The sequence below is a fragment of the Callorhinus ursinus genome, unplaced genomic scaffold (assembly GCF_003265705.2).
Source record: "Callorhinus ursinus isolate GAN/ISIS: 27379988/994484 unplaced genomic scaffold, GSC_fseal_2.0 scaffold2, whole genome shotgun sequence".
In the NCBI taxonomy this organism is placed as follows: Eukaryota; Metazoa; Chordata; class Mammalia; order Carnivora; family Otariidae; genus Callorhinus; species Callorhinus ursinus.
Genome location: NW_027397064.1, coordinates 1,267,018 through 1,284,976, shown reverse-complemented (window position 1 = coordinate 1,284,976; position 17,959 = coordinate 1,267,018). Strand labels below are relative to the sequence as shown.

General features: G+C 48.3%; 1 protein-coding gene across 1 annotated transcript in view; it reads left to right on the top strand.

The window, feature by feature from the left end:
• The window catches only part of TRAF3IP1 (TRAF3 interacting protein 1), a 66,414-nt gene that overhangs the window by 23,662 nt on the left and 24,793 nt on the right, over window positions 1-17,959 (top strand). Inside the window, exons 12-14 of the mRNA XM_073903846.1 lie at window positions 2,553-2,676; window positions 2,881-2,917; window positions 5,536-5,612. Of these exons, the coding sequence (XP_073759947.1) occupies window positions 2,553-2,676; window positions 2,881-2,917; window positions 5,536-5,612 (238 nt within the window). The remainder of the gene's footprint in view (window positions 1-2,552; window positions 2,677-2,880; window positions 2,918-5,535; window positions 5,613-17,959) is intronic.

Below are 17,959 nucleotides of genomic sequence, written 5' to 3'. Positions count from 1 at the left end.
GGGGCTGCCGCCAGCGGAGAGGGGGAGGAAAGCTGGGTCAGGCCCTGACCTCAGGCCCCACACCGACCGCACACTTCAGTTAGCTGAAGAGAAGACCGGCTTTACAGCCCGTGGGGAGATTATTCTTGGAGAGAAGGTGGGGGAGGATTTTCTGAGCATAAGAGCAACGAGGGAAAATTAGGAAAACAGGATTTCAAGGTTTAATTGTACAAAAATGTAAAACAAAAGGTCAGAAAGTCATAAACAATATAAAAGCAAGCCACAGACAGGGTTCTCCTAAGTGTTACAGATATCCCTGTGGATATAGCGTGATCTTTAGAGGAAAGTACAGAAAATCAAAACCGAAAAATAGGAACATAAAGCGGGCTGGACCAGAGTGGTTGGCGATAGAGCAGAGACAGGAGTTGGAGACAGCTGTGGCTGCGTTGCCAGGGACGTGAAGGAATGACACAGTCGGTGGCGGGAGGGATGGTGTCGGGAACGTGACTCGTGCCTGTTTTTGAGATGAGAAGACTGGTGCATGTCTCTGGTGACGGGACCGATCCAGTGGAGACGGGGGATTGGTGCTGTAGGGGCCGCAGGGTGGGAGGGTCGTTGGAACAGTGTCCCCGAGTGGTGAGGGGACGCAGAGGGACTGCTTTTGGAGATGGTGGAGACTGGGCGTGTGGGTGAGTTCCGGAAGCTGAGTGCCCTCTGGTGCCCCACTCGTGAGCCCAGAGTGAGTGTGGCCGGGGAGGCCCGGAGCTATGCTCCCAGAGAGCGGGCATCCGCCTGGGCTGGAGCAGAGGGTCCCTCTTCTGGGTCCGTGTCCCACCCCCCCGCCCCCAGCCTCCTGTGGGGCTGTGTCTGGAGACCCCTTAGAGCGTCAGGACCGGGAGGGCCTAGAGGGAAGTTTCTTGGCATCTAGCTGTGGGGAGTGGGGCAGGGATGCTGCCAGACATCCCCAGTGGACAGGCAGCCCCACCGAGAGGACCGCAGGCCCAGAGGTCTGTGGTGTGGCGTGTGGAAGCAGGGTGCTGGGCTGCCTCCGGGTGCACGTGGTGTGAAGTGACAGGAGTCAGTGTTGCTGTGGACTTTGTTCTCCAGCTGTGGGCAGCTGCTGGGTGCAGGCACTGGGCGGGCACAGAGATGGAAATGAGGGCGGTGGTGGTCCAAGAGTGGGGTGCTCGGATTTGAGATTAGGGCTTGCTGCCAGTGGCAGTGTCCAAGGGTGACCCTGGGTGTGTGGCTGTGATGGAAGTAGGATGGTGGCAGGAGGGCTTGGGGATCCCAGAGCCAGGCACTGGGAAGGCCCGCTTCTCAGTTAGGACGGGGGCAGTGTTGGCAGCCAGGAGTGCAGGGGGATGCCTGGTGGCTGGCAGGGGGTGGCAGTAACAATGGGGTTGAGGGCCAGAGAGACCGGTGGTGTGGCTTCAGAGTTGGCAGACGTTAGAATAATCTGGAAGACACAGTAAGCACAAGGAGAATGCTGGCCCTCCCTCTGGGCCTGGCCACGGGAGGGTGGCTGCTTGAGGCAGGGGAGAATGGAGAGGGCTTGCTGATGAGGGATGGTGGTGGGAGGGGCTCGAGGGGTACAGGGCTTGGGAGAGATATGGGGTGCGGTGAGGCTGGCCCTGGCGGAGGCAGGACATTGCTCGTGAGGGTTGAAGGGCCCGGCAGAGGAGCTGGGGGTGTTTGGGAGAAATGTGCACTGTTTTGAGAGCTCATACCCAAGTGCACAGTTTTCCTCCTGACCCCTTGTGTGTTGTCCTGAAGCAAGGGAGAGGGTGTGTGTGTGTGTGTGTGTGTGTATGTGCACATGTGGCCTGTGTGCTAGAGCGATCGTAGGGCAGGAGAGTTAAGGGCACTTGGTAAAGCATGGTTATGCTAAGCTGGTAGGAAAGAAGTGAGGGCAGGTGGGGCTGAGGGGGAGCTGGTGGGTGTTCGGGTCTGGAGCCTTGTGACCCAGGCACAGTGTGATGGGCGTAAAGCCCTGATAAGCAGAGGGCAGTTGACAGTGGTCTACAGTGGGGTGACAGTAGGTGGGGCACAGTTCCAGCGGGTGTCCACAGGAGGTCCCTTTGGATGGAGGTAGTCACCTGGGAGGACAGGGCCGGGCAGTTGGGTGTGGGACTGGTGCAGAGCGATGGTAGGACTTGGTGGCGAGGAGGTGCTGGGCAGGGATTGGCAGCCGGGAGGAGGCCGCTGTGTTGGAGCAGGGGTCTGGGGCCACATTGCCACCCCTGCCCTGATTTTAGCCGTGTGGAAGAATAGGGCCCTCCAGGTGAGGGGCTGCAGGTGGAGGGCTGGTGTCCAGAGAGTGCAGCCAGAGGAAGAGCAAGGCTCCGAGGGCCCTTGTGAGGTCGGGGTGTAGGGTGGGGGCTCGGTGCGGTGGAGAGAGGCCGCCAGGGCCAGGGGCCAGGCCTGGGTCTTCACTCAGCTTCCGCCTGTATTTTGTGACGTTCTAGAGGTAGGTGGTGGTTAAACTCCCATGGAGCCTGGGATGCAGGGGATTGATGCAGACTTGCAACCAGCAGCCCTTCTCCTGTAACCTAATTTCTTTTTCTTCGTAGGACAGGGAGTGGCAAACTCGTTGCCAGTGTGATTGTAGATGCACAGAACTCTGACAATGAGGCAGATGACCAGTTTGTGGTGGAGGCTGCCCCCCAGCTTCCTGAGATGTCAGAACTGGAAATGGTGAGCTAACAGGAGCTTCGGTTTCTGTCATTGCCCTTGGACGGCCCTGGAACTCCTACTCCAGCATTTAGGTGCACATAGACAAAACGTTCCTCTGATTTTTCAGTCAGATTTCTGCCTTCTTTAATTTTGTCATTGCTTTGAGGAGATCCATGGAAGCAGCATTTCGAGAATCAGCTTTTTCCTCCTTGCTTTCCTGCCCAGGTCCCCGTAGTAGATGTGGAGGCCGAGGAGAAACACGGTGAGTACGGGGCGTGGCGGGTGCGACTGTGGGAGGGGGCACCCCGTGTTGCTCAGGGGTCTGAAGAGCATCAGCAGGACACCGGCGCTCGCGTGGGCTCCTCCTCGCTTGGTGGGTTTAGTCTGGGAGACCATGGACACTGGGCCCCGGGACCCTGGGGCTTGCTGTCAGCAGCTTCTGACGTGGTGTGCGGTTAGATTAGAGGTTCGACCTCTGGGGTCGTTCCCGAATCGACAACATTTGTCCTCTTGCCAAGTATCTTCTTTGATTTCAAACATCTGCAGGAGCAGAGAGAGTCCAACGACCCCTCGTCACCCGGTGTCAATGGTGATCGGCTCACGTTTTCTCTAAGCCTCTGCCTGCTGCAGACCCCTGTTCCCTTAGACTCTTCTCAAGTCCTAGAGAAGATCGTTTCTTCACTTAACGTGTCTGGTATAGCTCCAGAAGATAAGGGCTCTCTTTCAAAAAAACATAACCACAATTCTGTTGTTGTATATTAAAAAACAAAAACAAAACAATTTCTTGATATCATCAGTTTTTCCAGTTACTTTGTATATTTTTTTCTAGTTTGATTCAGAATCCAAATAAGGTCCCTGCTTTGGAGTCAGTTGATCTCTTAGGTCTCTCTTAACCTGTGCGGCCATCCCTCCCCTTTCCCTTATAATGTATTTGCAGAAGAAGCTGGTTGGTTGTCCTTTAGAGTTTCCCGTAGTGGAGTGTTGCTTATTACATGCCCATGGTATGGTTTTTTACATATTTTTCTATTCTTGTAACTTGGTTCCAGAGACTTGATCAGACGCAGGTTTTGGGCAGGTTTTGGGCAGGAATGCTAGTAGGTGGTGTCGGCTCTTCCTGACGTCTGCTTGGGGCGTTAGCCTGGATCATTAAGGGCTGCAGGATGGCGACATTCTCATCCCACCCTGCCTTCCTCGAGGTTTGGCTGGATGACGCCGTGGTGCAGAGCTCCCCCCACCCCCAGCCTCTGATTGTGCTGTGGCGCAGCCCCTAGGAGGAGGGTTTTCCTCAGAGTGAGTCTGTGTCCTGGTACCATCAGCGCTGACTAAAGAGGGCGTGTGGGGTGGTGGTTGCTGATATCTATACGATATCTGTATGAAATCATGAGTTTTCCTCTAACGCATTTGATGGGTCTCATTTCACGTCAGATCAGTTCTTCTCAGCGATGTTCAGATTGTCTGGTATGTAATCAGTGGGAGCCTGTTGGAACAGTACTCTGGGGCCTTTTGACACATCCTGGGAGACTGCAGCTTCCTTGTTTTCTGAGAGGACCAGATGTTTCAGGCTCATTTTGTGTATTTCCTGCTCCAAGGCTGGAACCCTCCATTTCTCCAAGGGGCCTTGCTGCATGTTGCTTCTGGGTTGGTCATTGTTTCTAGGGGTTTTCTTACCTTTTTTCTTTCTTTCTTTTTTTTTTTTTTTTAATGAGGACACGTATCCAAGCTCATGCTGGTATTTCCAGTGCAGCTTTACTATTCTAGAGTCTTTCCTAAATTTTTTATTTTATACACGCATGTCTATCTCATGCCAAAAATCCTGGCTCCTAGCGTCAGCTGTCTGTTTGCTTCACCCTGTGGCTGGCACACACGCACAGCACCTCTAGAACACCACCGGCTATTTGTGACAACAGATTCCTGGAGACGCTGTAGGGTTTTTCTCGGGGTCTGTCTGTTCTCAGGGATGGATAACCAGTTACTCTCTTGTAAAGTTACAGAACAATCCTTTGTTAGGCTATGCTTGCCAGTTTGATGTTGTTAAGTTTATTAGTTTCATTTTGGTTTCAGTTTTTAGGCATTGAAAAATCTAATTTCATTTTGTTTTATTTATGTAAAATGGACACATTTTCGAGGTCAAATGTACCAAACAAGATATATTCTGAGATTAGGCGCCTCCGCCCTGTGTCCCCTCCCTCCTCCCTCCCCCTGTAGGTAACAGTAAGAAATATGGCTTATACTTTGATTTAAACACTTACAAGTTAATATGTGTGTGTGGTGTGCGTGGTGTGTGTGTGTGTACTTCCATGTCTCCCTCGTGCTTTTGCGACTGGGCAGCGTGTACTGACGCCCGTCCCGTAGCGGCGGACGAGTCTTCACTGCTGCTCACAGCCGCGCCCTCCTCCGTCCAGGTACTGTGGGGCCGACGCGGCCAGTTTTGTGTGGATGCGCATTTGGATGAGACAGTAGTCTAAAGAAAATGCTTTGTGTGATACCCCACAGGCAATTCTTTTTTTCTTTTTTTTTTAAAGGAAGTTGAAGACTCTTACCCTAGTATAAAAGGAGTATTTGTGCTTAGAAACAGCTCAGAATTGTCACACCTGTTTGTGATAGATGGTTATCTTTTAGAATGTTAATCTACATTTCCTCATAATTGTTTTCTATTTCCAAGGGTTTTTTTTTTTTACCTTTGAGAAGCTGATTTCTTTGAAACACTCTAAAGTTTTATAGTTAATTTCCACCACCAGCTATATCAGTCTATTGTAGACCCTTTGATCAAATAGATTATTTGAAGCTGTGTTCGGTGTAGAAAGAGGAAGAATACTCCTCTACCCATTTAGAATAGAATAGCTCCTTAGAGAATAACGTAAAACCACTGATTCTCAACAGGAGGACTTGTGAAAAAAATTCTGGAGACCAAGAAAGATTATGAGAAGTTGCAGCAGGCACCCAGACCTGGGGAGAAGGTAAGCAGTGATTCCTGCACATGTGCGGATCAGCAAAGTCTGCTGATGGACCTCAAAGTTCCCTCCCACCTCCTCGTTTGGGAGGATAGAAAACTCAGGGCTCCTCCAGTGTATCCTGGGTGAGGGCTCAGGAATCAAGGCCAGAGGCCTGTTCTGCTCTGACCCCATGGCTGTTGCTGTCCTGCCTTGTTCAGTCCCTTCCGCTTGCTTGCAGAGTTGGGAGGCTGGGCGCCCAGCCCTGGCTGATTGCAAAATTACAGACTGGGGAGTTTCAAGTCTGGCTTTTAGATCTGGGTGCTTTTGGAACTTGGCCTCCCAGCCATCTTCCTTGCAGCTGTGGGATGTGGTTTTGTTGGGACGCACAGCTTCCTGCCAGCCGCTGCCCCTGGGCATGTGACCCTGGGGTGAATACCTGCAGGCCATGTACCATGCCTCAAATGTCATGGCTAGGTTTGCTATAGCCACTTCCAAAAATGAGAATGTATCTTCACTTACTGATTTTTGTAACAGAAAGACATTTCTTGGATAGTTTTGTCGGCAGCTGACACTCACATACACAGGTAATTCTGCCTAAAATGTCCTAGTTTTTCATGGAGACGTGGCCTGAAACAGCCAGTGAGGGGACTGGGCAGTTGCGAGCGACATCGCAGGGGCGCGGGAACAGTCCCAGGAGAAGAGTGCTGTGCAGGCCTTCGCCTGAGGGCGCCCCCGCTGCCTCATGCAGAGGGAGGACCGCCTTTCTGCAGGCTGTTGTCTCACTGTGGTGTTTTAACATGCCCTAGTCCTTTTCGTAGGCCACAGGGTTGTCCTGTGTCCCTGGTATTTTGGGACCCACTCAGAAACCTTGAGTGTGTCCCTCCAGGCTGTTGATGTGGGCAACCTTCGAGGCTTCCGTTGGTGTAAATTTTATAGCCCTGCTTTCCATGCAGAGCGCACGAGGGCTGTGCTTCGGGCTGTGTACTGAAGAGTACATTGCAGAGTGGTACTCTGACTTTAGAAGATAAAAGGAAACAGTGTCCTTGTTTGGGGAACATGTGCTGCCTTAAAAAAGCACAGTTAGTGTTTCAGAGTCGGGGCACTGTCTTTTACGGATGCTCAGAAACATTGGAGTTGAATTTCACTGACTGGTCTTCTAAAAACATCTTAGAGTTTTTAAAGTAAAAGAAATGAAAATGTAAGGAAAAGGTGACGTCCGTTCTGCCTCGGCCCCAACCCCGCCGGCCCTCGGGCAGTCAGTCATCTGCTTTAAACGCAGCTGCCTCTGTTCTGCGGGTTTTCGTCTTGGCCTGTTGCGGATACGTTAGGTGAGATGCTTTCTTCGGGCAGCATCCTGTTCTGAGACCCTCCCTGTGGGGAGACCTGGCATCTGGGTCATTCATCTTAACTGATGACTGGTTTTCCAGTATCTGTTCATTAATTCCTGTGCCGGTGGGCATAGCTTCAGTGACCTTACACTGTCACAAACTCTCACGGGCTCCTTCACATGTCGGCCGGCGCACAGGGGCCAGACAGGACATATTTTAGGCTAAGGAGCCATACAATCTGTCGCAGCTTCTCAGCTCTACTGATAGAGCCTGAGAGCAGTCATAGCATAGACAACAGTGAACATGTGTGTGTGGCTCCGTTCCGATGAAGCTTTATTCACAACAACAGGACCCAGCCTGGGGCTGGAGTTTTCGATACTGCTTTAGAGTCCGTGCCCAGACTCAGAATTGTGCCAGAGCGTGCGTGCGGAGCTTCGATTTCACCAGCTATGGCCAAATTACTTCCCTAGTGGCTGGGCTGAGTCTGTTTCCACGTGTCTGGGCCATCCACGGTCAGCACGGTGGACGTGTGCATTGTCCCCCACAGTGGCCTGTGCCCTGCGGGACCCCTTCCGGCCACAGCTCTGCATGCCCCCTCTCCTGCCAGGGCCCGGCAGCTGCTGCTCTGCTTTTGGTCCCTCTGGTCTGTGTTTCCCAGGAATGTATGTGCTCCTGCTTGCTCAGGCTGCTCTCAGTCATCATGATTCTTTTGATGATATGTTATTTTTGTAACAGTTCATTCCTTTTTCTTGCCGGGTCGTGCACTGTATGGATGTACCACAGGGTGTGTGTCCATTTGTCAGGTAAGGAGCGTTTGGGCTGTGTCTAGTTCAGGTCCTTTACAAGTAAAGCTGTGGAGAGCATTCACGTGTGCGTCCCGTGCGGACAGAGATTTTCATTCCTTTGGGTCAGTACCGAGGAGTGAGACCGCTGGCTCACACAGTCAACGTATGTTGGTCTTTCTAAGAAACAGCCCAGTGTTTTCCAAAGTGGTTGCATCATTTACATTCCTACCACAGCATCTGCGAGTCCCAGTTCCCCCACGTCCTTGTCAACACTTGGAATGCTCAGTCTTCCTAATTTTTGGTGTTTTAATTTGCATTTCCTCGTGGCTAATGATGATTCTGTCCTGACGGCTGGTTTCTCCTCTTGCTCTTTTCTTAGTGTTGACAACCTGCTATAGCTTTTCTGTTCCTTTGAACTAGTCATTTCTGTTAGTTTTACCAAGTCAATTTCTTGAGTGGATATATTCCGTTTTTCTTTTTCTTTTTGAGTTTCTTTTGGTAAGAATCAGTTAAGATTGGGTTGACCTGTGTGTGAAGGAGAGATCTAAGGCATTAGTGGCTTAAATGAGGTGGTAAGTGCTTTGGCTCCTGCGTCAGAGTCTGGAGGTGGCTGTGGCCCAGATGCCTTCTGCCTTGTCACCCCACAGGTGTGACTCTTGTGCCTCAGGGCCCCTCATGGCCCAAGGAGGCTGTCCAGGTGCAGCCAGCAGGAAGGGAGGGGAGGGGTAGACAAGAGCACGCCCCTTTCCTTGGAGACGACTTCTTGGAAGTTGTGCCTCCCGCTGCCACTTCCATGGTACTGGCCAGATCTTTGTCACGAAGGGACCAGAAGTGAAATAGTTATTCCAGGCCTCGGTTCGCTTAGCTAACAATCAGGGCTTCCACACAGACTAGAATTTGCCAAGTTTTCTCCCTGCCTGGCACGCTCCGAAAATGATAATATTTGCAAGGCACATGAGTGAGTGGAGGAGGCTGGCCACCTGGCTGGGGGCCAAGGGTTTCTGGAAGTGGCACATCCCCCACGTGTGGGCTGTACACGGGGCAGGAAGCTTTGCTGTGGGAGGGAGAGCCTGGCCGAGACCTCCCCAGCCTTTCTCCAGGGAACTGTGTCCTTCACATTTTACAAAGTCATGGCACCAAGATGTTTCAACGGTGCTTTTTCGATTTTAAAAAAATATATCTACAGGGGCGCCTGGGTGGCTCAGTCATTAAGCGTCTGCCTTTGGCTCAGGTCATGATCCCGGGGTCGTGGGATCCAGCCCCGCATCGGGCTCCCTGCTCAGCAGGAAGCTGGCTTCTCCCTCTCCCACTCCCCCTGCTTGTGTTCCCTTTCTCGCTGTCTCTCTCTCTGTCAAATAAATAAAAAATCTTAAAAAAATATATACATATATATCTATAGTTAACAGTTTCCCTTTTCTTTCAAAAATTTTGTCTTTTTTTTTTCCTTTGATGAGACTTTAAAGAAATTACTGAAATAGGCATCATCTAGCAAAGACTCAACTTCTGGTTTTGTAGATACTCACTTTTGTTTTCATTTCATTGATTTCTATTTATTTTTCATTTTAATTTCTTTGGTTATTTACGTTTTTATTCTCTTGTGTAAAATACTTAGCTCGCTCATTTTTTGTCTTTGTCATTTTAAACGAATATGTTTAAGGCTATACTTTTTTTTTAATTTTAAAATTTATTTTAGAGGGCACACATGGGTGCATGTGAGCGGCGGGGGGGATGGGCGGGGGGAGAGAGAGAATTTCTAGCCGATTCTGTGTTGAGCACAGAGCCCAACATGGGCATAATCTCAGGACCCTGAGATCATGACCTGAGCTGAAATCAAGAGTCGGATGCTCAACCGACTGAGCCACCCTGGTGCCCCAAGGCTATACATTTCTCTTTAAGCATGCTTTATTTAAATTTATTAAATACTAATATTAAAAGTTCCTTGAATTTTAATTTGAAATACTTTATTTCTTTTTGTCATGTGGGCTATTTAGGAGCCTGTTCTTTAGTTTGAAACATAAGGGTTTTTAGAAAGTCTTTTTATGGACAATTTATAATTAAATTTCATGTTTAAGGAATATGGTCTGTATGGTATCGATTATTTGGAATTAAGCCTTTCTTTGTGGCCTAGTTTGAGGTCAGTTTTTACAGGTGTTTCAGAGTCCTTGCACAGTGTGTCTCCTATCTGTGCTTTGGGTCCAGACTTCAGTGCCTCTGGTGGATTTTGCAAAGAGGTGATGGTTAAGACTGTGTGCTCAAAATGCACAGGCCACGTCTGCCTGTTGTCATAATTGCTGTCTTCTCTCTGTCTCGCTAAAAATTCAGATGGTAGATGTTTTCTCTGCTTTTCATGTAAATTGTATGCCTCTAGTCTCAGGCTTCCCCTTGTTTTGGGGGGAGCATTGTTTTTTCAGCGCTGAGGAGGCAGGAGCTTGCGGTTGAGCCGTCCCTCAGGCCAGCCTTTGGCATTGCATTGGGAGGAAAGCTATTTCTTATCATACTGATGGATGTGAATAATACATTATAGAATAAATATGTGCATCAGACTGAGCATTTTCTTCATCATCCTGGCCGACTTGCTGTCTTTTCAAGAGGAAATATAAACTTTGTTAGTAGTAAGATACTAGCTCATGCCAGCGTTTTTTTCCCTTCAGATTTATGAAGCAGGTTTTGAAAAACAACCAGAAAAGCAGTTTTATTAGTGTTTCTTCTGCCTTAAAAGCACTTGCTTTTTGAACTTTATAAACGAAGATGCTTTAGATGTTAGGCAGCTGTTTCAGAGATAGTCCCTCACTTCTCATTCCTGATCTGCTGTCCCTGTTTGCATTCTCTTCTGTCAGGCTTCTCCGTGTTGGGTCAGTGCTAATCGAGTGTCAATTTTAGATGCTTTTTCTTTTCATTGAAATTCTTATTTTGAAATAGAGTATTTCTCTTAGTGGGTTTCTTTTTTTAGTTCATTTAAAGTTTTTGTGATTTTGCTCTCTCCCTTCTTGGTCACGTAAACCGCATCCTCTGGAGGTCGTACATCTCTTCAGGTGAGACCTTGGCGTGCGTTTAATTTGACGTGAATGTGTGTATTTTACTGCCCTTCTCAGTGAAGGTTGTAACCCGGGCCTAATGTAGCAGCCAAGTGGCTGTAGAGATTAGGGGCAGCCATCTGAAAGAATTAGGTATTTGGGAATGTGCATCTTGAAAGGACTCTTGATGGATAGAATGACCTTATCCTGAACATGTTCGCTTTCAGTTACAGTAAGTCATATGTAGTGAACAATTGTCAGCTCAATTCTTATGTGAAAGTCAGGGATTTCGATTTTATTCTCTTACTTTGGTGATCTGAATAGATCTTTAAGTTATTCCTTATTTTGGTCACTAGGTGGTGAAATTTCATCACAAATACTTGAACCCTGTTAGAAAAAGGCTCCTCAGAGTCACTCTTTAACTGAAAGTCTGCTCCTGATAAAAGTATTTTTAGTTTGGATGTTTGTGGTCCTAGTATTATTGGATGGATATTCTTTTGCTAGAAATACTGTTTCCATTGAAACTGCCGTGAAAGAAAGAAAAGGGGCATATGCTACGACTTTCTCCACCGATGAGACTTCAGTAGCAGAGCCAGGCTGCTGCTGACGCTGACTTTACTCATAAAGAGTGAGTTAGTTATTTTAGGAAATAAGGTTATACTTTTATGTTCCCAAGTAGTGCAGTGTCTTCCAAAATGCTGGCGGAGGATTTTAGGTTTTGGATATAAAATTGTTGCCCGCAAATAATCAACAATACCACTTAAGAATATGCACAGAAATCAGTGGCATGCCTATACACCAACAACAAGACAGAAGAAAGAGAAATTAAGGAGTCGATCCCATTTACAATTGCACCCAAAGCCATAAGATACAAAGGAATAAATCTAACCAAAGAGGCAAAGGATCTGTACTCAGAAAACTATAAAATACTCATGAAAGAAATTGAGGAAGACACAAAGAAATGGAAAAACGTTCCATGATCATGGATTGGAAGAACAAATATTGTGAAGATGTCAGTGCTACCTAGAGCAGTCTACATATTTAATGCAGTCCCCATCAAAATACCATTCACTTTTTTCAAAGAAATGGAACAAATAATCCTGAAATTTGTATGGAACCAGAAAAGACCCCGAAGAGCCAGAGGAATGTTGAAAAAGAAAAGCAAAGCTGGCGGCATCACAATTCCGGACTTCCAGCTCTATTACAAAGCTGTCATCATCAAGACAGTATGGTACTGGCACAAAAACAGACACATAGATCAGTGGAACAGAATAGAGAGCCCAGAAATGGACCCTCAACTCTATGGTCAACTCATCTTTGACAAAGCAGGAAAGGATGTCCAATGGAAAAAAGACAGTCTCTTCAACAAATGGTGTTGGGAAAATTGGACAGCCACATGCAGAAGAATGAAACTGGACCATTTCCTTACACCACACACAAAAATAGGCTCCAAATGGTTGAAAGTTGGACTTTCAACTTTCAAAATGGACTCCTGTCCATTTTGGAGTCCATCAAAATCCTTGAGGAGAACACAGGCAGCAGCCTCTTCAACCTCAGCCGCAGCAATTTCTTCCTAGAAACATCGCCAAAGGCAAGGGAAGCAAGGGCAAAAATGAACTATTGGGACTTCATCAAGATAGAAAGCTTTTGTACAGCAAAGGAAACAGTCCACAAAACCAAAAGACAACCGACAGAATGGGAGAAGATATTTGCAAATGTCATAATCAGCTAAAGGGCTAGTATCCAAAATCTGTAAAGAACTTACCAAACTCAACACCCAGAGAACAAGTAATCCAATCAAGAAATGGGCAGAAGGCATGAACAGACATTTCTGCAAAGAAGACAAACAAATGGCCAACAGACACATGAAAAAGTGCTCAACGTCACTTGGCATCAGGGAAATCCAAATCAAAACCTCAATGAGATACCACCTCACACCAGTCAGAATGGCTAAAATTAACAAGTCAGGAAACGACAGATGTTGGCGGGGATGCGGAGAAAGGGGAACCTTCCTACACTGTTGGTGGGAATGCAAACTGGTGCAACCACTCTGGAAAACAGTATGGAGGCTCCTCAAAAAGTTGAAAATAGAGCTACCCTACGACCCAGCAATTGCACTACTGGGTATTTACCCCAAAGATACAAATGTAGTGATCCGAAGGGGTACCTGCTCCCCAGTGTTTATAGCAGCAATGACCACAATAGCCAAACTATGGAAAGAGCCTAGATGTCCATCCACAGATGAATGGATAAAGAAGATGTGGTATTGTGTGTGTGTATATATATATAATGGAATATTACGCAGCCATCAAAAAATGAAATCTTGCCATTTGCAATGACGTGGTTGGAAATAGAGGGTATTATGCTAAGCGAAAAAAGTCAATCATAGAAAGACAAGTATTGTATGATCTCACTGATATGAGGAATTTGAGAAACAAGGCAGAGGATCATAGGGGAAGAGAGGAAAATATGAAACAAGACAACACCAGAGAGGGAGCCAAACCATAAGAGACTCTTAATCTCAGGAAGCAAACTGAGGGTTGCTGGAGGGGAGGGGGGCGGGAGGGATGGGGTGGCTGGGTGATGGACACTGGGAGGGTATGTATTGTGGGGAGCGCTGTGTATTGTGTAAGACTGATGAATCATAGACCTGTACCCTTGAAAAAATGCGTATTAAGAAAAGAATATTTACAGATATATGCCACAGATATAGACTGTGAAAATGGCTTGGAAACCATCAAAACATCACATGAATATGAACTTTGTGGAGATAATTATGTGTAAATAGGCCTTCTTTGTATATACAAGAGTCATGATATGGATAAAATATCAGAATACTTTCTCTGAAGGAAAATGTATACATGACTTAAGAAAATTGGATTACAAAGATGTGATTAGCTCTGGTCTGACAAACATTTCCAAACTGAATGGTCATCACCTTCTGGTTAATATGTTTACTCAGTGAGTGATAATATGATGAATAAAGATTTTATTCTTAGCATTGGACTCCACACTGAGCGTGGAGCCGTTCTGAGCCTCCCCCACTGCTTGTGTGCGTTCTCTCTCTCAAAAAAAAAAAAAACCAAGATTTTATTTTCACCCAAAATGTCAGCTTAACATTCATATCATTTTATATTGATCACTTCTAGATTTAGTCGGTTTGGCCTTCTTTCCAACAGTATCCCATTTGCTTTGCACGGACACCAGCCTGGGTCCGTAGCTGTAAATGCAGGCTCGTCGGTGCAGGTGCGGGTGTGGGTGTGAGCACAGTCCGGGTGGCACATTGGTGAGGTAGGAGGGTCGATGCTCTGGTGGCCTCAGGATCAGCGGATAAGGATTAGGATTCACATCCGAGTCAGTCGGGGCGGAAACACACACAGGTTGTGCGGGGAGCAGTGAGGGAACAGAGGGGACTCTGCCAGGAGTTCTGGAAAGCTGCAGCTGCCCGGCAAGTGTGGCCCCCGCCCCCAGCAGGGAAAGACTGAGGATGCCCCCGCCCTGCCGAACCTTTCTCACCGGTTTGCAGAAGCATGAAGACTCAACGAAAGTAGCTGGCGAGACTTGAGGAGGGCGTGTAAGGGAAGAGGACCCTGGAAAGGAGAGGCGTCCCCGTGCTCTGGCTTCCTTCTCCTCCGCTGGGGGCGGCGCCGCTGGGCCGGGCCTCCAGGGTCCCTGCTCGCCCAGGTGGTTCGCAGGTGATGGCGGTGAGGGGAGCCACAGTGGCTTTCCTCTCTCGGCCGTGATCCCACGCGTGATCTCGCGCTCCAGGTCTGCGTCCCCCCGCTCCCCCGGCTTCCGGGCACACGGACTCCTTGGGGATGGCAGGTGCATGTTGGGACCCAGACCCTGTCCCATGTGGAGCAGGCACACAGGGATTCTCTCGGCGTTAGGTGGAGCAGTTGCTTCCAGAATTATATTAGTCCTGAAATTCCATGTTTCTTTGGCTTCTCTTGAAACAAAGAAATTTATTTCCTGGTAACTTTTTTTCTTATTTCTTAGTTATTTTTTGCCCTTTCTAAAACATACCCGTTTGTGCTCATTGTTTGAAGTGAGAAATGCATTTATTTTATTTTCCCAGTTCCTGTCTCTGGGTTGTTCCTGTCTGTTGACTTCTGACCTAAGAGCAGCGCCAGTGAAGGGTGCTGCTGCCGAGTCCGCCTTTCTTGGCTGTAGCTGAACCTGGGGAGACAGGCTCAGAAGGGGCTGACGGGGCAAACCAGGGACCACCTTTGTCCTTTTTCTCCAGGAGATGGGTTTCAAGGGGCTTTTTACAGTAAAGAAAAACTGAAACACTTGAAGTTAAAATATTTTGATTTCCTACTTCTAGCAGTGATGCACGTATGATTTTTCATATTGGTTTCCTGACGGAATTCTCCAAACCTTTCTTTCTGGCTGAAGACCCCTCCCCACCAGCTGGGACCCCTTTACTAATTAACAGAGCCCCCTTGAAAAGCCGTGTCACCGAGGCCAGGACTGACAGCCACTTAGCAAGGAGCTTGCATTATGTCAGGGTTTTGCTAGAGGTAAGCTTTAAATTTCACAGAATATTCCTAAATCCCTTACAGGAAAAAAAAAGACATTAAAATAAAATAGAAATGTGCTTATTTTAGGCATCACGTTATTTAGACATTGTAAATAACACACACTGTGTGTGGACACGTGGTCTGAATTATGCTCTTACGTGTATACTCCATGTTACAAACATGATGCATTCTGAAAGTTTGGTTAGATTTTCAAACTCAGGAGTAATACAGAAATACAAAAATATTTGTATTTTTGTACCGACTAAGTTTCCAGGTAGCTTCTGAAAGCTTTTTTGTACTACAGAGAGTTCGTTTGCAGTGAAAAATGATAGAAAATCATGGTGTAAAACTAACAACTAAACTGAGCAAAGTTTATAATTTTACACAATGTTAAAAGCAACTTTTGAAGACAAGCAGGTTGAGAAGCAACTCAGACGTGTGATGTTGTGAAGGGCACTTTTGAGAACTCTCAGATACTTTGGAGATGACTGGCGACGACGTTCAAGGTGCAGAGGGAGCGCGTCCCGCTGTCCGCCTCGCGGGGTCTGTGCTGCTGGGCTCCTGGGGGCCGCAGTGCAGGTTCGGCCGTCAGTCCCGTGGGCGGGGCGGCTCAGGCTCGCGGAAGGACGGCCTGTCACAGGGCGCGTGTTCTGACCTGTCCCGCAACTGGGGGTGCGCGCTTGGATCTCTCGAGGGAGGAGGATTTCTGCCAGGCTTCTCCAGTGTCTCACGCCTCCTTTTCTCTTTGTAATTACTAGCATTTTCTGGGGAGGCACTGGGAAGTGGAAGTTTCCTGCTCTCCACCCGCTGTCCACTTCATCACTTATTTCAGTCGTCCTGAGCTCAGTTTCCAGTTTTATGCAGGGGGTTACCCTCTCTGCCTCATATGTTGGTGCTCAGACTGCCCCAGATTTGTCCACTGGGAGCTCCTTCAAATTGGCGTCCGCGTCCTTAGTCTGCCCTGTTGTTCGAGTTCTTCCTTTCTTTCTGGCTCACCAAGATGTTCCAGGCTCGTCCTGACTTTCCCCATCCCAGCCCCGGAACCAGCCATTTCTCCTGGTTCCTTTTAGTGGAGAATGGTGTTTCAAAAACGAGATCTGCTGCTGGGCGTGCTCAAGCCTCTGTAGTGGTTGGCTCTCAGGACCTTTTGGTGGTCAGAGCTACAGGAAAATGCGTGTGCATGCATGTGTGTGTGTGCATGCTCGCACGCACCACAGGGATCATGCTAGTTTTCTCCCTTGCTGTCTGGATAATTTCCTTCTCCAGTCATGAGGAGCAAGGCTGTCCTTGTCCTTGTACATTGACTTAGTGAACGAATCCCCTGTCGCTGCTGTTCCCCCTGGCCCACGTGCATGCCCTGTTCACCCACCTGAGGCTCTGACAACCTCTGCCCTGTGCGTGGGCTCCCGGTCCCTCCTGGGCTAGCTGTTTCCCCGCATGGGACTCCTTCCGCCCCCTGTGCAGGCTGCTCCTCCCCTCCCCCACATGGATCCCCGTCCCCACCCTGCTGCAGGTGCTTCCTTGCTTGGCCCACGTAAAGGCTTTAGGACTGAATAGTTCAGGAGGAAAAAACCAGCCACTGACTATCCCCTGCAATGGAATCTTGTAAGGTGGAGACCCGGGTCTCCTGTGGCTAGCACGGCACTAGACGTACGTTATCTTCAGCTTGTTGACTAGATGAATTTCAGCTCATGGAACAGAAGTTAGAAGAGACAGAGGGAGATGGAAAGGAACAAATGATCAAATATGAGGCAGCGCTTGGTAGAACGAAATAAACAGAACTGCATTTGGAAGGTTAGTGGATGTTCTCACAATGCTTCTGGAGAAGTTGACGTGGGGGGGCGGGCGGTGCCGTAGCCTCAGTGAGCGCCTCGCTGACCAGCAGGTGCCGCTTGCAGCCCCGCACACTGTGACTCGTGACCGCGGGCCCGGGGAGCAGGCACAGCCCTCTGGCCACGTGGCTTTCTCCCCCAATGTGGAGACTGTAGTTCAGACAGTAAGACAGATTTCAGAGTAAAGTGTGATAAGAATGATAAGCTTTCTGGGCGCCTGGGTGGCTCAGTTGGTTGGGCAACTGCCTTCAGCTCGGGTCGTGATCCTGGGGTCCTGGGATCAAGTCCCACGTCGGGCTCCCGGTTCAGCGGGGAGCCTGCTTCTCCCTCTCCCCTCTCATGCTGTTTTTCTCTCTCTCTCTCAAATAAATAATTAAATAAAATCTTTAAAAAAAAAAAGAATGATAAGCTTTCTGACCTAGATTAATGGGATGTTAAGCGAAGTCTGGTTTTTTAGAGGCACTTTGGTACTTTCACAAGAGAGCAAGAGCTTAACGCGCTGTGGGGCTGCACTTAAAGTTAAGGACTTCATGTTCCAGGAAAGAACATATTGTAAGAAACAGTGGGTTCTTTTCAAAAGAGCCAAAATTGGATTTCCTTTTAGATTTGCTCTGCAGCCCTAAGTGCCCGAAGAAGAGGTAACAATAGCCACAGCCTTTGTGGAGAAACAGGTTGACTCAGGATTCCTGTTATTTTGTCAGGTTGGCATTACGTCTCCGGGTGATGCAAGGGCTCAAAAAGATACTGCTCTTGGATTCTTAGGAGAAAAAATGGCCTACGATGTAGTCTACTTAGATGACTGGGAAAAGTAAGCTTGAGAAGAAGCCTCAAGGCCCCAGCTCTGGAGATAAGAGCGCAGACACTGCTGGTCCCCTGGGCGTGTGAGCAC